A 23,968-nucleotide genomic window follows, 5' to 3' on the forward strand; every position below is an offset into this window, starting at 1 on the left:
TTACGAGTGGTATTATGTGGAAGTTGTTCTTGCCAATGAGCTCTATAATTTTGTTGACAAGAACGTTGGAACTTTTTTCTCGTATGTATATTGGCGGGGGCTTAGGCTTCCTAGATTCTGTAGATTCGACTTCTGTAGATTCGGCGTCATCCTCATAGTCTGCCAAGATTTTAAAACGGTTTGAGTTCGTGGGCGTTTTTATTGCGGCTATGTTAGCATTGCCACGGGTTATTTTGCGTTGGGAGTTTAGGGGGCTCAGCTTCCTTTTGATTTGGATGTAACGATCCATACCAGTCTGCACAGCCGGCTTAATATTTTCTTTGTTTTTGTTCTCTTTTTCGGGCAGCACAGCGGCTGAAGTATCAATGTTTGCGTTGCTAGCTGATGACGTCGTTAAACGCGCTGTCGTTACAGTAGCGGTTGTTGTTGTTGTTACGGTTGACGTTGTCAAAGAGGTTGCGGTGCTAGTTACTGCGCTCTTTGGCTGCAGAGACATCGATGGTAGCGAGGGGGAGCAAGAACGCGCTCTCACGCTCTCTACGTTTAAGAATTCGGCCAAGTTTGGGGTAATTGACCGTGTTTGGGATGAGCTTGCATTACTTTCGGTTGCTTTGAAAGTGAAGTAAGCGTTGTTTCTTTGTACTGAGAGCCGTCTCTCGTCTTGCTCACGTTGACGTTGTGTGCTAACGTCGTTTAGACTCATTGCAATCGAAATTGATATTGTTCGAGTTTTAAATGTTATGTTTTATATTAATTAATTAATTAATCAATATAAACATTAGCGATTTCATCGCTGAAAGCGTCTTTTCGCGTTGTTGTTGATTTACGAAACCAGTCACTGCACTTTTTGATATTGTTGAATAGTTTTTTTTTTTTTTTTTTTTCTCGGAGCACAATAAATACACGTCTGCATGCGACGACGATTCGCGAGTTTGAACTTGAATTTGAACTATCTAACTCAAAAAACACCGAAGTTATACCATTTCCGATCAATCAGTTATATGGCAGCTATAGGGTATAGTCGGCCGATCCGGGCCGTTCCGACTTATATTCTGCGTGCAAAGGAAAGAAGGGTGTGTGCAAAGTTTCAAGTCGATAGCTTTAAAACTGAGAGACTAGTTTGCGTAGAAACAGACAGACGGACATGCTGATATGAACTCAGGAGGTGATCCTGATCAAGAATATATATACTTTATAGGGTCGGAGATGTCTCCTTTACTGCGTTGCGCACTTTTACCGAAAATTATAATACCCTCTGCAAGGGTATAAAAAATATATTAATGAAAGATTTTTGTCCACAGGAATTCGGAGAGTGCTATATAGATGTTTCTTCAAACAACGTTAAATCAGAAGATCGCATTTCGAAAGATGTGATTCCTTTAAGCTATGAAGTCTTCATTGAGACAAAAAAAAACAATATGGATTTTAATGGAATGGTGCTTATGTACCTCAAATGGATTACGGACTCAAAAAAAATATATTTTCATTCACACACTGATTTATATATAGATGACAAAAAAATTAAGCTTAGAATGTCTCATAACAAAAAAAAGTAAGTATATATTTAAATTTAAAAATTATATTCATTGGTTGATGTTGGGTCCAGTACAAGTGGTTATTGGCAGATTTTCATGAATGCAAGAAGTAAGTTTTTAGCCTCAGTTGCGGATAAATTCAATCTTCTTATCTGTATTTTTTTCACAGTCTTTCAGAATTTTGATGTATATATAAGTAAATTGTTATTTTTTGAGCAATTAACTAATTTTATGTATGGACACAAAAGGTCATACTGCATACCGTGAAGATATGTGGAAACTGCGGAGGGAACCATACGGATTTGTGCAAACTAGGTGAAGAGTCGCATGCGACAAGCTACCGCAAGCAACGCGCAATCAAAATACACAGAAAGTGTACATTGCTTCAAAAGGTTTGCCGATGCCGATGCTCTACGATCTGGGATGGAAAAATCCAATTCAGACTAATTCAGAAAGCTCTCATCAAGTGACAGAACAGCCACATAGAAAAACAGAAACTATGATTGCTAACCCTCCAACAAAGTATGCAAACACTTTATAAAAACCTGAAAAAGATAATACAGCTGCTCGCAGCACAACAGTCTAAATAATCTATGCAGAATCTACGAATATCAATGTGGAACCCCAATGGTGTCTCACGGCATAAACTAGATTTATCACAATTCATGCACGACAACTATATTGACGTTATGCTTCTGATGAATACGCAAATACAAGAGGCTATAAAATTTACCGCACAGATCATCCGGATGGGAAAGCCCACGGCGGAACCGGAGTTCTAATCAGAAAACGCACCAAACACCTTTTTCACAAAAGGTTTGCACTGAACATCTTGCAGGATACATCGACACAAATTCAGTCAAGTAAAGGAAGCCTTTCAATCGCTGCCGTTTTCTGCCCTCTTTGCTTCTTACTCTGAGAAGGACAATTTTTGGACTTCTAAAATTCACTTGGCGATCAATTTTTGGCCGCAGGAGAAAACATCACCAAACACACCCACTGGGGATCACGTCTAGTGACTCCCAAAGAAAGGCAATTTTACAATGCAGTTATTAATGTGAGAAATAATTGGACTATGTTTCTCCTGAAAGCCCCACTTACTGGCCGACAGACCCACGTAAGCTCTTAGACCTTATTGATTTGCGGTGACAAAAAACATGCCTCGCAATGTAATAAGTGCCAAAGAAGTCTCATACTTATCATCAGACCACTCGCCTGTGCTTTGAACGCTTCTTCAAAGCCCAGAAATAACTAAACACCCCTTCAGCCTGACGTCGCCAAAAACAAAGTGGCTTAAATAAACGTAATGCCTACATAGCTCTTGCCCCGGAGCTTAACATGTCTTAAAAAGAGGCGCACGCGTCGTGATTGGCAGAACAGCAGGTCACCATCAGGCTCCTAGATCCCTAGACCAAGCACAAAGTATCCTCCGTGGAGGGCCCAATCAAATTATAGCACCTCAATTTAAACGACCACCCCGATAAGTAACTCTTTGGGATGCTGGGCTCGAAGCGACGAAGACCGAGCTGAAACCAAAGTGTCTCCAGCTAAAACCCTGCCTCAAATTCATTCCTCCTGCCAGTAATTCAGCCAGAGTCCTCCCCTCAGCCACCTTCATTCCGGCCGAACGAAATCAAAAAAGTCATAAGGGGGCTACAACCAAAAAAGGCTCGCGGTGCTTTCAAAATGCGCTATAGAGGTCGTCTGCAAACTATTCAATGGGATCATTGATCTTGGCTATTTCGCAAAAAAGTGAAAGAAATCCATCATTTTAATGATACCGACGCCTGGAAACGACCACATAATTACGTCATCGCACAGACCAATAAGCCTTACATCTTGTTTGTCTAAATTGCTTGAAAAATGCTTGTAATCTCGCTTGCAATCTGGAAGCTTGCAATATTATCCCGGCACACCAATTTGGCTTCCGAAGAAACCAGGGAACCATCAAGCAAGTGAACAGATTAACATCCAAAGTACGCTCAGCCTTCGAACAGCGAGAATACTGTAGCGCTATTTTTTTTCGACGTATCTCAAGCTTTCGACCGAGTTTTGCTCAATGGACTCATGAACAAAATTAAAACGTATTTGCCAACATACACCCACAAGCTACTGGAATCATACCTCTACAATAGGGTATTCTCAGTGAGATGCAACGCAGCTTCTTTGGGCGACTTTATCATCGAAGCTAGAGTTCCACAAGAAAGCGCACTTGGCCCGTGTTTATATGTTTTGTATACTGCGGATATTACTACAAACGCACAACTAACAACGTCAACGCCAACGATACCGCTATCCTTAGTTGCTCCAGATGCCCAACGCAAGCAATAAATAAATTGGCTAAACATCTAATAGTAGAGAAAGGTGGCTGTCCGACTGGCGCATTAAAATAAACGAACACAAATGTAAGCACGTAACGTTTACTGTTAATAGACAAACATGCCCTCCGCTTTCACTAAACGAAGTAACGTAACTTGGCGTCCACCTTGATAGACGACTAACCTGGCGTAAGCACATCGAATGCAAGAAGATGCACCTAAAACTGAAAGCCAGCTGCCTCCAATGGCTCATAAAACAACGATCGCAATGATGTTAGTTAAGTTAAAAATAAAAAAAATTCAACACCTCTTGTTAGTCTCGCAAAGAGAAGATTCAAGAAATAAAAGGAACGTTAAAACAAGAAAGGAAAGCTAACTTCGGGCGGAGCCGAAGTTTATATACCCTTGCAGTTAAAACCGGATATATATCGCAAACATCGGATATAGTTGGCCGATCCTTATGAGAATATGATAATATTACCCAATTTATTATAATACAAAAACCAAACCTAACAAGAAAGGAAAGCTAACTTCGGGCGGAGCCGAAGTTTATATACCCTTGCAGTTAAAACCGGATATATATCGCAAACATCGGATATAGTTGGCCGATCCTTATGGGAATAGGAAAATATAATCCAATTTATTACAATACAAAATCTAAAAAAAGTCCCAAACTTCTATCTTCAAAAATACGAAAGTTGATATATCTACCAAGTACCATTTCCGATCGTTCAGTTATATGGCAGCTATAGGATATAGTCGGCCGATCCTAATGAAATTTGGTAGGTCGGATCAACTGACCAAATATATAATCTGTACCAAGTTCCAGCTTTCTATCTTCAAAAACACGAGTTGGGTCAAAGATGGGTCATTTCCGATCGTTCAGTTATATGGCAGCTATAGGATATAGTCGGCCGATCCTTACGAAATTTGGCATGTCGTATTATTTTACCAAAAATAGCTCTCACCTAAAATTTGAACTCTCTAACTCTAAAAACACCAAAGTTATACCATTTCCGATCAATCAGTTATATGGCAGCTATAGGATATAGTCGGCCGATCCGGACCGTTCCGACTTATATACTGCGTGCAAAGAAAAGAAGGGTGTGTGCAAAGTTTCAAGACGATAGCTTTAAAACTGAGAGACTAGTTTGCGAAGAAACAGACAGACGGACAGACAGACAGACAGACGGACAGACGGACAGACGGACATGCTCATATCAACTCAGGAGGTGATCCTGATCAAGAATATATATACTTTATAGGGTCGGAGATGTCTCCTTCACTGCGTTGCACACTTTTGACCAACATTATAATACCCTCTGCAAGGGTATAAAAATGTCCCAAACTTCTATCTTCAAAAACACAAAAGTTGGGTCATTTCCGATCGTTCACTTATATGGCAGCTATAGGATATAGTCGGCCGATCCTAATGAAATTTGGTAGGTTGGATCATCTGGCCAAAAATATAATCTGTATTAAGTTTCAGCTTCCTATCTTCAAAAACACGAAAGTTGGGTCATTTCCGATCGTTCAGTTATATGGCAGCTATAAGATATAGTCGGCCGATCCTTATGAAATTTGGCATGTCGTAATGGTTTGCCAAAAATAGCTCTCTTGTTAAATTTGAACTCTCTAACTCTAAAAACACCAAAGTTATACCATTTCCGATCAATCAGTTATATGGCAGCTATATGATATAGTCGGCCGATCTGGGCCGTTCCGACTTATATACTGCGTGCAAAGGAAAGAAGGGTGTGTGCAAAGTTTCAAGACGATAGCTTCAAAACTGAGAGACTAGTTCGCGTAGAAACGGACAGACAGACAGACGGACAGACAGACGGACAGACGGACAGACGGACAGACGGACATGCTCATATCAACTCAGGAGGTGATCCTGATCAAGAATATATATACTTTATAGGGTCGGAGATGTCTCCTTCACTGCGTTGCACACTTTTGGACAAAATTATAATACCCTCTGCAAGGGTATAAAAAGGGTTCGATTGTTGTCACTTTCATCGCTCAAATCGCACAAATTTTACTGCTCAAATGAGGGCAAATTGTAAGCACTAGCCGTGCCTACACTGTCTATGTACCGAAAACGCTGCAGCAGAATTTCTAATCCTTTGCACGCGGGCTATGGAAAATTAGAGTTTGCCCATCTCTGGGCTAGATAGAAAGCTAAGGTAAAATCTAATCTAAAAAGATTGAAGGTTCTGCAAATGAGAAATATATCCCTGCATTGTAAGCTGAATTTTAAGAGCGATAGTCAAATCCTTACTACTGGATGGCGTTTTGGTATGGTAGCCAGCACAAAAATATAAAACCAATAAAAAAAAGCTGGGAAAAATTCATAGAGCGGCAGCACTATTAGCGATGCTCTCCGAACCATTCCAAACGAAGCATTCAGCCCAGAACTAATAAAACAGGCAAAAAATACATAAATAAGACAAAGGGAAAGATATCAATGGAGTCTCAACAACACTGTACACTTCTCTATTTGACTGAACGATCCCCTAGTTCTTACCAGTAGTGACTATTACTGCTACTACTACTTACTCCTAACACATAAAGTCTAACACTCTAACAAACATTAACCGCCTTCCAGCGCCAATATTCCCGAAAGGCAGGAATTAAAGCCCCCCTGTCCCAGAAGATTACACAGAATTAGAAAACAAAGTGGATGAAGAGTTCACTTCGGACAATTAGGCATTAGAGCCTCTTTTAGACTTTCCGATCACGGCAGAGTCTTCTAGTCTGGGGTGATGAAGAAATCACTAAAACTTCAGTGAAAGCCAAAAAGCCATTAAATCGATCGGCTCGATATATAGCAACTTAAAAACAGTCCCGAACTACAGATCTCTTTCGGACGAAATGGCTTAGCAGTTTAATATCAGCCCCATCTGAACCCAAGTAACAGGAACATATTAGGCAACTGCATGGCATACGAACTAGCTTGTATGGGCACTCTCACACCTCTGAAATCTGAAATGGAGGGTACTGGTATATTAACAGCGTCATATAAATTCCGATTCAAAGAACCTCTCAATAAAAATTATAGGTTGGCCCGCTAAATCTAGCCGCTGATGTCTCAGAAGAACGTGGAAGTCGTGAAGGTTGGATAAAATCAGCATCAGAATGGTTATCAGAGTATTCACGCAGCACTGAAGAGTCGGAAAAAATTCTAAGCAAATGGACTCAGCCCACAAACAACTACTGCCCCTGATGCAGGGACGAGAATAAAGAAGACAGTGATTCAGGGTGGGGGAGCTGCTAGTCCAAAAAATTCTTCCACACGAGAAGGAAAGGAATTTAATAATTAACAAGAACTGTTAATTATTATAGTCGATTAGTCGATTTTCCTGACTATGTATACAAATATTAAAACTGGCTTATTTAAAACTTATATATTATATATTGAAATGAAAATTCAGAAACAAATTTAATAAAAAAATTTAAAATCGACCGATTTTAGAGGACTACAGTTTCCAGTATTTCCATTCAGTTACAACTTTGAACGCGTGGATTTCGGAGACTATAAGGAATGGATTATTTATTTTAGACTTTGGAGTCCTATAGTATACATGCAGAGCAAGTTTGTGTCCAAATTTTTCCCCGAAAGAATTCAGCAATATCAGCAGCTAGACTGTTCTATTGACCCGGCCGAGCTAAGCGAGCGATACGAAGTGAATCTTTATTGAACATTGATCCTCTTATCATCATTTAAGCTAAAAACTGTTACATTGGGCATCTTATAAAAGATCATTTTCTGCAGAAAAAAGACGGTCTCGAATTACATCCAAACAAGGTTTATTATTGAGTACAATAGCCATGTTGCTCCCGTCAGAGTAACCGCCAGCAGGACCCCTAATATCATAGAGGCGCATAACGCCCTAAGGACGAACAGTATGAAAAAATTAAAATTTTATATATACCTCTTTTTTCGTTTTTTTTTCTACGAATCTCTACTTTTAAAGGTTAGTTCAATTGTGGGGTAAAGAGATAATTACCGTTTATAATATAGTCGGAAAACTCGACTTGAGCTGTTTTTAATACCATTGTGCCGCTTTTAAATTTATGTGAAATATTTAGATCATTTATTGTGTTTTAAAATTGGCTGCCACATTGTTTGGAAGCATCGCCCGATTCTCTTCGCCGTCTCGCTTTATGCTTATCGACATCGGAGTTACGCACCTTTAGATGCTGACATGCTCTTGTGATCTCCACTTTTCAAAACCACCTTCAAAGACTTGAACTTTTTGCGCCACCCTTAAAAGGTGTTTGCTTAATCTACATTCTTATTAAAGCTTTAAGTAGAGTTTTGGTATACCAATAATATTAAATTTTTCTAATAAACATGAGCCTCATTTTTGCTGAGATGAAATACGATTTGACTCTTTCTAATCCCTGGTGACTTATACCAAAGATTATAAAGTACATAGATGGGACATCAGGGCCCAAAACGGTCAACTTTTTTCCTCAAGCTTGTTGGTGAGGGGGGAACGCACATGCATACGATTCTATTTTTAGAACTCTTTACATGTATCCGTCAACAAAAATGTGAACCTATGCATGTATGTGTGACTGCTCGCACGACGGAGTAAAAATGTTTTGGCTTTCAAATTTCAATTTCAATTTCTCGTTTCTGTTTTCGATGCGCCGACGTGGTATTTGGTAGAACAAATAGTATTTTTGATCGCTACAGATCGAGACAGGATGGTAGCGTAATACATAGAGTAGTTACTTTATGTGTAATTTTTCTGTGTTCAAATCCTCGTAAGGACTTTGAACTTTTTCTTTCTTCTATAATTATTATTTTTTTTTTTTTTTTCTTTAATTGTAACAGTTTTCTTTAATTTTACAATTGGTAAATTGTCTTATTCTTCATTATGTCCCTTTAATAAAATGCTAATAAAATTTCAAGGGAGTCCCTCCGGAATTTTGTCATCCGACACGTCCGTCACTTATTTTTACAACAATTGTAATAGAATACAATTAAAAATAATAATAATAACGTAAAAATTAAAAGTAAAAAAAAAAAATTAATAAAAAAATATAAGTAAATATAAAAAGAATCATACAACTAAAACTTTATCAAAATTGAATCAACCGCCCGCTAATGAAATCGAACCCAGGACCCCATGAATAAGGACCGCACACTATCCATCTAGGCCACCCTCGAAGTTGATTTTATGATACTTAAAATTGGTGTTGAAGGAGGCGTTCGAATCCATACCAAAAACAGAGCTGACGAGTAAGGATAGTAAAATATATTTCTGATCTCTTTACTCTCACATTGGTTCGATTACAACGTTTCAAACTTTCATCGTTCCAAAGATGTTACGATCTAAAAATAGAATTCTCTCTTTCCCGCTCTCATCTGTCAGTTGTTTGTCGTGGAACCCGCTCTCAAATGTTTTCATTATTACAGCGGGTTCCACGACGGAAAAAATGAAAACATTTGAGAGCGGGTTCCACGACGCGGCCAGCCAAAGGGCCGTAGAACCCGCACTTATTGACATTTTTACAGCGGGTTCCACTACGAACTGAGACGATGTTAAGGTGATTTTACAATTTTGTATTTTTTTTATTGGATTATAAATTTATGAAAACTTATTAAAAGAATAAAAATATAATATAAATAGATTTAAAATTAAAAAAAAAATGGATGTCCCGAGCCTGGTTTGAACTTGTTTTACTTTGCACACCAGCCAAGCTCTCTACCACTCGGCAATTCCTCATTCGTTGTCGCGCGAAAAATTTCTCAAACCTAACTTGTCGCGCAATGGAATCCGCTCGTTCCAGCGGGTTCCACTGCTGGAACCCGACATAGAAAATTTTTCTTTGTATGAGATGTCCCATTTATGTACTTTATAATCTTTGCTTATACTTATCTGATTGTCTATGTCATAACTGTGCGCATATTAAATGGCGGATGGTGGTCACAATGATCGATGTTTAAACAAAGTAAAGTAGTGACGCTCATTAAACAATTTTTAGTCCTAGAGCCACAGTATCTCGCTCTAAACTGTTGAATGAATCGCAAAACTCCGAACAACACCTCAGTGCCTTTAAAAATATATGCAACTAAAGTAAAGTTATGCCTTTTCTTCATTTATCTTTTTCTGCACAGACAATTGCAATTTGACCTTATTGTACTGCATTTATGGTGCGATAGTACTTTGTTATACAAATTGTCAACGCAAAACTGATTACCTACTTTGACAAGCGACGAGAACCTTTACAAGGTTAATGGCACAGAGACGCTAAAAGAGTCGCAAATTAATCAAGAAAGGCGTACAAGTTTTTGAGTTTTTTTCCTAGTTTGTCTCTTATTATTCGTAGAGTACATGGCTATAATTTATTTGTTTAAATCTATGTAACATAGAGAAGAAAGCATCTCTGACCCCTTATAGTATATAATATATGTATACTCTTCATCAGCATCATATAGCCATGATTTGATCAATATAGCCATGTCCTTCTGTCCGTAGTGGATGCGTGGATGTCAAAAACTATAGGAGATGGACTATGGAGACTTCTAAAATACCCATACAGTTCAAATTTGTTTTAAACGTCGATTCCCACCCTAAAGACTATAAGAGATAGAACAATCTGATTTGGAACTGGCACTCCTAGGTTAGGTTAGGTGGAGGTGACGATGCGGTGGGCCAGTCACTGACCTCCTGAATCCACTGGAATCCGCTGGGGCCCTTTGTGATACCGCAAGGGCAAGGCGTCCTGCAAGGGGACCTCACCCCATCCTATCTACTAAACTGCCCAAAGAAGACTATTCATTCTGAGGCGGCTTGCGGTCTCATCCAGCTTTTTGGATAAAGTCGCACAAGACGTGTGTGACTGTCTCCTCCTTCCCACATCTTTGCAGCTCCTACAGTAATCGTTGTAAGGTACCGATAGTCTAGCCGCTTGCGTTCTTATTAACCAGTGCCCCGTGATGGCCTTAATCTCTAAACTGCAGTCCTTCCTATAAAGGGAGATGATCATCATTAATCTTTTGCCTAGAGCGGATGGGCCATATCATGGGTGAATTTCTGCAGTTCTGGAGATTCCTCCATTTTCTGCTACCAGGTCGAAGAGATCCCTGAATTTCAGCCTACACGTTGCTAAGGGAGTGTCTGGGAATGCCCTTTCTCCGGGAGGAGAGGGTTGGTAGTACCGGCCTAGCTAATTTGTCAGTTTCCGTCGTGGTCCCTATGTCCGGCGCCCATATGAGGTAGATGTCGACCAGTGCTGTCGAAGTGATCCCTGAATTTTAGCCTACACGTTGCTAAGGGAGTGTCTGGGAATGCCCTTTCTCCGGGAGGAGAGGGTTGGTAGTACCTGCCTTGCTAAATTTGTCAGTTTCTGTCGTGGTCCCTATGTCCGGGCACCCATATGAGATGGATGTCATGCTGCTCTCCCATCTCGTTAAGAGATCTGTGACAGTCACTCTCTAACATAGAGTTGGATGAAAATCCGGCAAGAGCCTTGAGTACTACTATCTGAGAAGATATAAGTAGTTTCTTGATTGCCAGCAAGTGCTGGGGATCTAAGTGCTTCCATAATAGGTATTATTTTAGCTTGGAACACACTAAAGTGGTCGGGGAGTCTGAAGGACTCATTTAGACAAAGACGCTCGCAGTGAAAACCTCCCACCTGGCCATTTAACTTCGAACCATCCGGGATTTGTGTAGCCCATTCCTACCTCGATGGAATGAAGACCTTATAGTTCGAGGTGGGATGTTCGAAGGCGTGAAACGGCATAAGCCTAACTTGGTGATTCTATAGTTAGTCCTTTTCCATAAACCCGCCTCGTGTAGTCTAATTGCCGATAGCATGGCTACCTTGACCTCGAAGGATAGTTAAATTTTGAGTGGAAAAAATTAGTAGCGTGTATAATTAAGCGTCCGTTTTTGTTAATTATTAAATTCATTTCCTTCTCGTGTGGAAGAATTTTCTGGACTAGAAGCTCCCCCACCCTGAATCACTGTGTCTTCTTTATTCTCGTCCCTGCATCAGCGGCAGAACATGTTTGTCGGCTGAGTCCATTTGCTTAGAATTTTTTCCGACTTGCCAGTGCTGCGTGAATACTCTGATAACCAGCTGATGCTGATTTTATCCAACCTTCACGTCTTCCACGTTCTTCTGATACATCAGGGGCTAGATTTAGCGGGCCAACCTATAATTTTTATTGAGAGGTTCTTTGAATCGGAATTTATATAAGGCTATTAATATACCAGTACCCTTCATTCTATCTAGCGCAGTGATGGGCAAACTCTAATTTTCCTTTGCCCGCGTGCAAAGGATTAGAAATTCTGCTGCAGCGTTTTCGGTACATAAACAGTGTAGGCACGGCTAATGCTTACAATTTTCCCTCATTTGAGCAGCAAAATTTGTGCCTCCGAGCGATGAAAGCAAAACAAGTCGACTTTCGAACCCTTTTTTTAACGTTCCTTTTATTTCTTGAATCTTCTCTTTGCGAGACTGACAAGAGGTGTTGAATTTTTTTTATTTTTAACTTAACTAACATCATTGCGATCATTGTTTTATGACTCAGTGGTGGCTGGTGGCTTTCAGTTTTAGGTGCATCTTCTTGCATTCGGTGTGCTTACGCCAGGTTAACCGTCTATCAAGGTAAACGCCAAGTTACGTTACTTCGTTTTTCATTTCTCATTACTACTTATTTTTTCCGAGCAGTCTTTAGAAGGCTTTAAAAATATTATTAGGCACTCTAACAGTGAAGAAACTTCTCTCTCTTCCTCTTAAGCGAACGGTCGTGTCTTTTTTTTGTGCGCACTGCGTTTATGATAAATATTGGTAAACCGGTGTTAACTTACTTGTGAATCGAATCTATTGAGAATTTTGTGTTTTAACCTAAACCGTATCGCTTCGCGAGTGCTGTGGTATATTTGGAGTCGAATTAATAAATTGAATAATTTCAATTCCAAGCATAGCTCAGCTCTGCTTTTTCCCCGTCTTATCTCTATTTCTGCATTTTTCCTTTGCACTCTTAAAAGCTCCCGCTTCGGCTTCCTATTTGGCACAGTGGTTCAAGGTATAGTGTTTTTGAACTTTTTATATATTAATTTTGTTTTATTAATTAAAAATATGAAATTTAAACTGGTCTGTTCTATGAAGTCTTGTAACGAGACAATTTCCTCATCCCAGCCTACCATTGCTATTGCTGGCTATGTGAAAACGTCGTACACGCCAAGTGTGCCGGGTTCACTGCCTCAGTTTTGGATGCCATTTCCCGTAGGTCTGGGATACATTATTGTTGCGAAAATTGTCGTGCTGTGCAAGGCGAAATGAGGTCGTTCATGAAACAGACCAAAAATGGATTTAAAGCGGCATCACTGGTTTTCGTAAAATCAATGACCAGCTCTTTGCGCTTGACACTCAATTTAGTGGCCTTCAGCTGCTAAATGAGTCCCCTAAGCGTAAGAAATCCGCTGTTTCTGATCCGCCTCAGCCTGCTCAGCCGACATTAATGCAGCCGCTTATATCTCTGGCCACCCCAAGGGCTAGAACTGAGAAAAATTCGTCAGAATTTCTCAGGGATAATGAGCAATTGTCCGATATGTCCGCCATGGCATCCCTTCAAGTGATGCCACAGGTCCTAGGGAACGAAACCCCCATTAGGGTCACCCAAAAGGGTATTCCACAGTCCGGACCACCGGCACCGACTGATGCTGCAGTTCTTGTACCTGCGACACCAAAACCCTTACAGGTGATTCCTCCATCGAAACATATATTTGTTACTCGGCTTGCCCCTGATACTTCAGAGAGTGATATCTCGGCTTATATCAAAGCCAAAACAAAAGCCGATACAAAGGTGGAGGACATAGCTATATTTAAATATAATTATATACGGCGCACGTCTTCTATCAAGATTCGTGTGCCCGCGCCGATGTTCAAGACGATTTGTTCACCCAGTTTTTGGCCAGAGAATCTTTTCGTCCAAGAACATCAGCCTAGTTCCCTGAAAAAAAAGTGTTAAAACCAGCGGGAGTTAAACTACCCGATATCAGAACCACTGACCAACCTTCCACCTCTTCTTCGTCCACTAACCCAAAAAACTAGTATCGTCATTAACAATTACCTATCAGAATACTAGGGGGCTATGTAACAAACTCCCCAACTATATTCTGATAGTTCTTTCTTTGCATCCCATATTATAGCCTTTACAAAAACTTGGCTAAAGCCGGAGATCTTTAGCTCCAAAGTTTTTCCAAGTAAGTGCACCACTTTTAGAAGGGATCGACCTCAGCGAAGGGGGGGTTGGAGTCTTAAAATCATTTTGTCCGAGAAATATTTATACATTATATGTTCGTATATACCGCCTTCGTCTAAACCGCCCACATATTGGCAGCATTTGTCCGCTATTCAATCCGTTTTTAATCTTATGACTGATCGTGACCAGCTCGTCGCGGTGGGCGACTTTAATATACCAGAATTGTCAATGAAAGTCTAGGTTGGCAATTCTATAAATTTCATTGCGTTGTAATAAAATAAGTTTAATTTCATTCAGTACGTAGTTTATGCAACTCAGCATTATAAACACTGAATTCCATCTTGTTTTAACGTGCTGCTTTAGTGTTTTCCTCATCTTACTATTAAGGTTAGAGTGTTTAAAGAACTTAACAATCTGTTTGGAACAATCAATCAGTGATCTGATTTCTGCAATTGGATTTTTTTTCTAAAACATCATCCATTACAAGGTTTAAGTTATAGCATGCACAAGAAAGCCTTTTACAGTGCTTAAAGGCAGCTACGACATTAGAGCCGTTATCCGTAACGAATACAGAAGATTGTATTTTATTTAAAATATTAAATTCCTCAATTATGCTCTTATTATAACGTTTTCACCTGTCTTTTTGTCCTCTGAAAATTCTTGTACACCTAAAAGTTTAACTGTCAATTCAAAGTCCTCATTTATATAATGAGTGCTTAGTGAAATAAAACTTCTTTGAGGGTACTCGTCTGTCCACATGTCAGTGGTGAAGGCCAATTGCTGTTCTTTTATGTCTTTTATAAGTTCTTCTTTCAGTTTTATATATTCATACATCATAATTATTGTACTATGGGTTTTACGCGAAAAAACCAAGTCCGTGACACTGTGCCTGGCATAATCTGCGCCAATATTTATTAAGGCCTGAGCATATTCTTGAAAACCACAACCTGGAAAACAATGGATCTTATGTACTTTAAATTTTTTCAAAGACGAGTTTTGAAAATATTTAGTACACTGACCTCCAGTCACACAATGCAAATCTTTTGCCACTTGGGCCAGTTGCTTACGAGAAAGGTTATCTTTGGCACTTTTTGGCTGTAATTTTTGGTTGGTTGCTAGTCGCAGACTCAGGTAGTGAAACTTATTTGTGCCGGTTCCTGTGCCGCTGCCCTGCTAGTACGCCAAAACGTTTTTGCAATCCATGCAACAAACATATTCGACTAAGACTTTATCGTACTTTATTAATTGGAACTTTTTCCACACCGCACTTCTTTTCTCGTTTTTTGTTAATATAATTTTCTCACTATTCTCCCGAATAGCATTTTGAATTGTTAATTTCGACATTTTTGAGATAAAAAGCGCGTAATTAAATTAGAGGGGTGCAATGATCAATTCTAAATATGGCCGGTAGTATCGGTAAATTTTCTATCGGTAAAATCAGTAAAGTATCGGTAAAAAAAATATCGGTAGTTTGGTCTATTTATCTCTGCAATTACAAAATCAGTTTGGGCTTATTGGGATTTTCGGGCCTTTCCGGCTTTTAGTTTCAGGCCCGAGCCAGCATTTTTTTGACGAGGCCCGTCGGGCCTCAGGCCTGACCCAGGCCATGTCCATCTCTAATTGCAAGCTTCCAGATGTGGTATTATGCGAGATAACAAGCATTTTTCAAGCAATTTAGACAAACAAGATATAAGGCTTATTGGTCTGTGCGATGACGTAAATGTGTGGTCTTTTCCAGGCGTCGGTATCATTATAATGATGGATTTCTTCCACTTTTGGGAAATAGCCAAGATCAATGATCCCATTAAATAGTTTGCAGACGACCTCTATAGCGCATTTTAGAAGTTCGATCAGCATCTTTGGGGTCAATAGGTCACCACCGGGTACCTTTTGGTTTTAGCCCTCTTATGACTTTTTCGATTTCGTTCGGCCGGAATGAAGGCGCGGCTGGCTGAGGGGAGGACTCTGGCTGAATTACTGGCAGGAGGAATGAGGCTGGTTTTGGCTGGAAGACACTTTAGAGATGTTTGGCGAATGTAAGAGCTCGGTCTTCGTCGCTGCGAGCTCAGCATCCCAAAGAGTTTCTTATCGGGGTGGTCGTTTCAATTGGGGCGCTAAGATTTGGGTGGGCCCTCCGCAGGGGTTACTTTGTGCTTGTTGGCGAGAGATTCTGGATGTACCTCAGCTGTGCAATTTCTTCCTGTTGGTGAAGAGCCTGGTCGAGTGATCGGGTTGCTTCCTTAAGGCGTTGTTTTGAAGCTGGTGATCTGCTGTTTTGCCAATCACGACGCGTGCGCTTCTTTTCTCGCACGAGCTGTTCGATTTGCTGATTAGATTTGAAGTGTTTGTTTCGGTCTACTGCTTTCCTATGAGGAGTAGAGATTTAAGCTGCCGCAACGAGTACTTCTTCCAGGGCGCTCGTAGTGTAGTCGATGTCCGATTACATGTTAAATTCCGAGGCGAGTTCTATGTGGGCACTCACGTACTTTTTGTATTTTAGCCAGTTCGTTCTTGGCGTCGTCAGGCTGAAGGGGTGTTCGGTTATTTCTGAGCTTTGAAGAAGCGATAGAAGCACAGGCGAGTGATCTGATGATAAGTCCGAGACTGCTTTGGCACTTATTAGATTGCGAGGTATGGTTTTTGTCACTGCAAAATCAATAAGGTCTAGGAGCTTTCGTGAGTCTGTTGGCCAGTATGTGGGACTTCCAGGGGAAACGTAGTCCAGTTTATTTTTCAAATTTATAATTGCATTGTACAATTGTCTTCCTTTGGGAGTCACTAGACGTGATCCTCAGTGCGTATGTTTGGCGTTGTAGTCTCCTGCGGCTATAAAACGATTCCCAAGTGAATTGTAGAATACCATAAATTGTCCTTCCGAGGATGAAAAACGAGAAGGGCAGTAAGCGGCAGCGATTGAAAGGATTCCGTTGCTTGACTAAATTGGTATCGATGTGGCCTGCAAGAAGTTTGTTGCAAACCTTTTGTGAAAATGGTGCATAATGCGTTCTATGATTAGAACTCCAGTTCCGCCGTGAGCTTTCCCATCTGGATGATCTGTGCGGTAGATTGTGTAGCCTCTTATATGAAAGTTTTATTTGCTTGTAAGATGCGTTTCCACCAGTAGCATAACGTCAATATGGTTTTCGGTCAAGAATTGTGACAATTGTAGTTTATGCCGTCCTCTACATACATCCTCTATAGTTTGCCGTATGGCTGCCTCCGCAGTTTCCACATTTCTTCACGGTACTGTCCTTGTTTGTAGTGCAGTAAGCGGAATTGTGCCCGAAGTGTGCAGTAAGACCTTGTGTATCCATACTCTTGACAGTTAGTGCATTGCACTGGACCGTTGCGTTTATGTGGCTCTTCAACAGTGATTTTCCGATGCAAAAGATATTGCAGGCTGTAGATTGGGTGGACTTCGTTCTTCTTCAGCGACCTGCTTTCTGGCTCGAGCTCGACCTTGTTGTGGTTGTGGTTGTGGCTTTTTATCTTTATTTAGAATGTTAATAACATTTTTGGCGGCAAAGCCCTTTTCTTTAAGGGCGGTTTTTGTTTCCGCGGCGGTAACATCAGGTTCTATTCCCTTTACTACCACTTGTAGGCCCTTACTGCTTTTCAGCTGGTACGTGTAATAGGTTTTCTGTACAGTGTCCAGATATTTGGACACGATTCGGAAGTGCTCTTCAGTCTTGGTTTGCACCTTTGTTTCCTTTGGTCAACATTTGTGGTCAGCGGGATAACATGAAAAATGTCAACGTTCCCGATCAACGCCGCAATACGGTTGACCAGTCCTCCTAATATAGATTGGAGGGGGCTTGGGTTTTTTTTGCGGTGTCTTTGGCTGGTTGGTTTTTCTTCAACCTCCGCCAGTAGGGCAAATCTGTTACTAGTTGATCTGTTTGGTTCTTCGTCGATTTTCAGGACACGGTTCATTTTTGTTTTATTGCCTGCCGGATTACTCTGCGGACTGGATGGATGGATGGAAGTTGGATGTAGAGATCCATTCTAGTCTGTGTAGCCGGGGCCGCTTTGGCACTTTCCGAAGTTGTTGTTTTTGTACTCGCTGTAGTCGTTGACGTCGCGGTTGTCAATGTGATTGCAGAAATTGTAGCATTTCTAGTTGTTGGTGCGAAATATTGTTTCCGATATGGGAGTGGGGGTTTTACACTGTGAACTCCATGACGCGGGAGTCGGAGTGAGCAAAGCGGGTGAGCAAGATCGTGCCTTTTGGGTTTCAGTGGTCAGTAGAGCTGGGTTGCTCTTAATCGCCAATTTTTCCACTTCGGTATCGCGGGTTGAAAAGTTAGAATAGAAGCCGTTTCTTTGGTTCACTGAACTTCTACGCTCGTTCTTTTGATCGTTGCTCAATGAGCTCATTGCGTGGCACTTATTTTTTTTTTAACAATGCACTAGTTTTGGTTTAGCACATCACAACTGTTATAAAAAGCTTGTCTGTCGCTTTTAGTAAATTGTAGTTAAGCGTCTTTTCGCTTATATTGGGTTACCCCAGTTTTTTGATTAGCTGTATTATGGTGCAGTTTTCCCGGAGCTCGGACAAAGCACGTCCGCTCAGTTCGGTAGTTCGTATAGTTCTTAAAGACGTTTCTTAAAGATTTTTTTAAAGAGTTAAAAAAGAGTTGACAAAAAATCCTAAAAAGTATAAAAAGTTTATAATCTTTAATCTACTTATAATCTACTACTAACGTTAAATTTGTAAGCGTATTAGTAGTTGCTGGTTGTCTTCATCACCATTTATAAGGTCATGGTTAAGAAAACAACAAACATTATTGTTCTCCGGTTTGTTAGGGAAGTTTGTTAATAAAAGTCTAATGTGGTAGGAGCAAACGTAAAAATTTGAATCCCAATTCAGACTTCTATGAGAAAAAAAGAGTTTTTTTTTGTACAGATTTGGTATTATCCCGGTGTACTCCGTATTGGACGGACAAAATATACGGATAAGATTTTTATAATTATATATTTTTCTGACTATCTCTTAATAAGTCCAAGCACACCCTTTTCTGTATAAGCCACAGTGGAAATATGGTTGGAGGAGGTTGTCTTTGGTTGGAGTTTAATCTCTTAAGGTGCACCCATAGAAAAAGTGACAGAGTCTGGCGAGGACTACAATAGTCGGCATTATTTTTTGACTATTGAATTTAGCTTTGATTGAAATCGTCAAATAACGGATTAAAATGAGGCGCAAAACAATGAAGGTATTTTTAGCTACGTGTAAGCTAATTTTGATTTCGTTGACCTTATGCAATATCTTTCTGCTGATAAGAATGCATGCAGGCAACTTGTTTTTGAGTGGCACAACTATTTTGACAGCATCTTTTTGGAAATATTTTCACATCTTTAAGCATGCGAGAATCAAAGAACTTATGTGTTTAACTTTGAGCAATATGAAACGATGTAAATTAAAACAGAATATTATTAAAAATTATTAGATAACATGGGTACGGCTGAGCTAAGTTTGGTTATCAGATCAGATTTATCAGAATGGTAGCATAATTTAACGCTGGGATAGCAGTCAAGGACATTGCCAATAAGTTTAATGTGTCGCGTTAAACTGTACACAACCACATTTAAAAGTTTAAAAATGTAGAAAAATAAAGTACCCTGTACATTATTAGTATGATGCAATGCACGCTTGTATAGTTATAGGAAAAAGATAGAGATCTTAAAGTAGTCATAATTGTCCCTCTCTAAGAAGTAGAGAATAAGAAATTATGTATACCAACTTTTTAATTTTTCCTTTGCATACATTTTTAGTCACAAATAAAGTTCCGAAGCATAAACACGGTTTTCTGATTTTGGTGGCTTCGAATTCTGCCGCTCAATAGGTTATGGGCCCAGGCACTGGAGAGTTCAAGTTATTCGGTGTGTGACTCAAGATTAAGAACAATGAGTGTTCTTTATCAAATTGATAAGTTAGAGGAGACAAACTATGACACATGGAAAATACAGATGCGATCTGTATTAGTGCATTCCGGTCTGTGGAGTGTGACGTCTGGAGAGCTAACTGAAACGAATGTTCCGGAAGGACAACAGCTTGCGGCCTTGGACAGTAAGGCGTTGGCGACAATAACATTGAGTGTCAAGACATCTCAATGGCCTAAATCAAGAATTGCTTAACGGCTGTGGAGGCATGGGGCAAGTTGAAGAAAGTTCATCAGCCAAGCGGACCTGTACGAAAAGTACAGTTATACAAGAAACTGCTTAATAAACGGATGAAGCAAGGGCAGAGCATGACGACCTACATAAGTGAATTTGTGGAAATTCTGGATTGTCTAACTGGAGTTGAAATAGAGATAAACGACGAACTTCGTACTATCGTTTTGCTATCTTCGTTTTGCTAAGTCTTCCAGAGCAATTTGAACATTTCGTGGTCGCTATGGAGACACGAGATCAGTTACCTTCAGTTATGGACAGAAGAAACGAAAAAATATCGTTTGTTTCAAGTGTGGTGAACAAGGGCACATTAAGTCCCAGTGTCGAAGTGAGGGTGAGGGAGCTCATCGTATGGCATCCAGAAGTATGGTGAATCGACAAAGCAGCCTGTTGCACGCCTGTGACGTCAACAAAATTGACAATTCAACATGGTGCTTGGATAGTGGCGCAACAAGCCATATGTGTTGGGCAAGATAGCTATTTACAAAGTTTGAGAAGCACACTTAACAGATCGGATTGGCCGATGCTGGTTTCCTTCAAGCAGAAGGTATAGGTGACGTCAAGATACAGACAGGCCAGTGCATGTTCACACTAGAAAATGTTCTCTACGTTCCGAAGATGACCGGAAATTTCTATTCCGTTAGCAGTGCTGTCCAGAACAGGTGCAAGGTGATTTTTGACATAGAGAATGCCAAAGTGATGCAAGATGGAGAATGCATAGTGAAAGCCAAAAAGATTGGCAATTTTTACTTATTTGAAGGTGGCCGAAATAAATGTTTTGCCATGTCAGCTGTTGATGGAATCTTGCTACACAAGAGATACGGACATATTAATTTCTCTAGCTTGAAAGAGATGGTATCCAAAGGGATAGTTTGAGGAATAGATAATATTCGGTTGCCAGAGAATATTAATTGCAAAACGTGTATGGTTGGCCAAATCCATGTTCAACCTTTTCCATCTGCAACAAGTAATCGGGCTAAGGAGCTTTTGGATCTGATACACGCAGATGTTTGTGGACCTTTTCCAACACCGTCCCTCGGTGGTTCCAAGTATTTTCTGACGTTCATTGACGATAAGTCCAGGAGGATTTTTGTTACTTCCTGCGTGGAATGAACGAGGTGCTATCCAAATTCATCGTATTCAAGAATCTGGTGGAACGGCAGACAGGAAGAAGATTGAAATGCCTGCGGAGTGATAATGGCGGAGAACATGTCAATAAACAGTTTGACGAATGTCTGAGGCAGCATGGAATCGGCAGACAGCTAACAATAGCGTATACTCCCCAGCAAAATGGAGTTGCGGAGCGGGCAAATCGTACGCTAGTGGAGATGTCAAGATGCCTTCTGGTCCAGGCGGGACTGGGAGATCGTTTTTGGGCAGAAGCTGTCAACACTTCGGCTTATCTGCGAAATCGTTCCCCTACCAGCGCATTAGAGAGTATGACTCCTATGGAAGCGTGGACGGGTAAGAGACCTTATGCAAAACATCTAAATGTTTTTGGATCTCTTGCAGTTGCTCTGGACAAGGGTCCGAGGAAGGGAAACCTAAGGGAAAGGAGTACATTATGGTTGGATACTCTGTGGCAGCCAAAGGTTATCGACTATATGACCCATCAATTGGACAATTTGTCGAAAAACGGTATGTATTATTTGATTGACATCATGACGTGGCATCCAAGGATGATACTGTGACGATCGAGGTGGAGGAACTGGAGGAGGCCCGTCAGCAGCAGGGACTCGGAGATGCAGAAGTCGTTTCTGACTTATCCATCGACGCCGACAGCTCCGATGAGAGCACAGATGAGTACGAGAGAGCGGAAGAAAAGGGTGAGCATGTCGAGGAGGAGGCATGCAGGGCCCCCGGCCGCCCTAAGATCATTCGGACTGGAAAACCTGGACGTCCAAAGAAGCAGTACAATATCCTAGGCGCTCTTGTTTCGGAAAATGTTCCGATTCCGTTAACTTGCAAAGAGGCGCTGGAAGTACAAATGCAAAGGAGTGGCGTGAAGCCATGGAACGAGAATATGATTCTCTGGTTGCCAACCAGAATTGGCAAGTCACTGATTTACCCAAAAATCAGCGAGCCATTGGATGCAAGTGGGTGTTCAATGTGAAGCTTGATAAATATGGCCAAATAGAACGATTCAAGGCTCGACTGGTAGCAAAAGGATGCTCCCAGCAGTTTGGCGTAAATTACCAAGAAACATTTTTGCCAGTATGCCGATTGGAGAGTGTTCGCTTTCATCTTCATCAAATTGATGTATGCACCGCGTATCTCAACAGCGATCTGAGTGAGACGGTCTACATGAAGCAGCCGGAAGGGTACTCAGATGAATCAAATCCTGACAACGTATTGCTTTTGAAGAGAGCAATATATGGCTTCAAACAATCAGGAAAGGCCTGGAACTCGAAGCTAAATGTCGTATTGGTTAATATGGGATTCGTTGCCTCTGATAAAGAACCATGTTTGTACAAACATTGTGGCAAAGGTAATCTTGTACTATTCCTTGTATATGTTGACGATATAATTATAGCTTGCCAATCGCACGAGGATTTGCTGAAAATCAAGAGCAGCATCTCACAATCATCATCATCTATCTACGATTGACATGAAACTACATTATCGGCAATGTGGTCAATCGTTCTGTGGATACGTAGATGCGGATTGGGCAGGCGATAGGCTTGACAGGAAGTCATGTACTGGTTACATCTACCTGTTAGCAGGTGGTCCGATTTCTTGGCGTTCGGAAAAGCAGCGAAGTGTGGCGTTAAGCAGTACCGAGGCGGAGTACATGGCACTATCGGCGGCATTTAAGGAGGCGATAGTCATGCGAAGGCTGATTATGGGGATCGGTTGCGGAGACAACGACAAGAATCCTGTTCATCATTCCAGAACGAAGCACATTGATATACGTTATCATTTTGTTAGAGAAGTTGTAAAGAAAGGGCAAGTTTTGTTGAAATACAAATGTACCACTGAAATGATTGCAGATATTTTGACAAAAAATCTTCCTAAAACGAAACACGAAGAGTTAACAAAAGTGGTTAATATGTTTTGAAAATAATTTTTTTGTAATCAAGCTTGCATTGAAGAAGGGTGTAGAAAAATAAAGTACCCTGTACATTATTAGTATGATGCAATGCACGCTTGTATAGTTATAGGAAAAAGATAGAGATCTTGAAGTAGTCATAATTGTCCCTCTCTAAGAAGTAGAGAATAAGAAATTATGTATACCAACTTTTTAATTTTTCCTTTGCATACATTTTTAGTCACAAATAAAGTTCCGAAGCATAAACACGGTTTTCTGATTTTGGTGGCTTCGAATTCTGCCGCTCAATAAAAAAGCATGACGACATGCGTAATTTAAAAAATTAGATTCCAAGCACAGTGAAAACCGAGTCCTTGTACGGGAATTTAAAAAAAAATGATTTTCTAAAGCTCCAATCCGCAGCAGATATATTAAATTTGACAGCTAAGAAATCAATTGGTAAGCCCACAGTCCGTCGACGATTAAAAGAACGTGATTCTTTTAAAAAAGAAATTTTTAAAGTCAAGAAGGTACCATATATAACAAAAATAAAGCTCAAGAGACTCTCTTTCACAAAGGAACATATCCATAAGCCATGGAGGAGCGTTCTATGGACAGATGAAATCTCCTTTGAGTATAATTCATTAAAAATAAAATATTTTTCGCAGCAGGATTACGC

General features: G+C 40.4%; 1 protein-coding gene across 5 annotated transcripts in view; it reads left to right on the top strand.

Moving 5' to 3' along the window:
• Positions 1 to 23,968, top strand: part of LOC108119101 (aminopeptidase N) — a 408,837-nt gene that overhangs the window by 40,437 nt on the left and 344,432 nt on the right. For 4 of the 5 annotated variants that reach the window (XM_070280361.1, XM_070280363.1, XM_070280362.1 and 1 more), the window contains one exon: positions 1,302 to 1,552. In XM_070280361.1, the coding sequence (XP_070136462.1) occupies positions 1,302 to 1,552 (251 nt within the window). Of the gene's footprint in view, positions 1 to 1,301; positions 1,553 to 23,968 lie in introns of those variants that run through there. The other variant, XM_070280365.1, reaches the window with a different exon arrangement.

The sequence above is a fragment of the Drosophila bipectinata genome, chromosome 3L, assembly GCF_030179905.1.
Source record: "Drosophila bipectinata strain 14024-0381.07 chromosome 3L, DbipHiC1v2, whole genome shotgun sequence".
In the NCBI taxonomy this organism is placed as follows: domain Eukaryota; kingdom Metazoa; phylum Arthropoda; class Insecta; order Diptera; family Drosophilidae; genus Drosophila; species Drosophila bipectinata.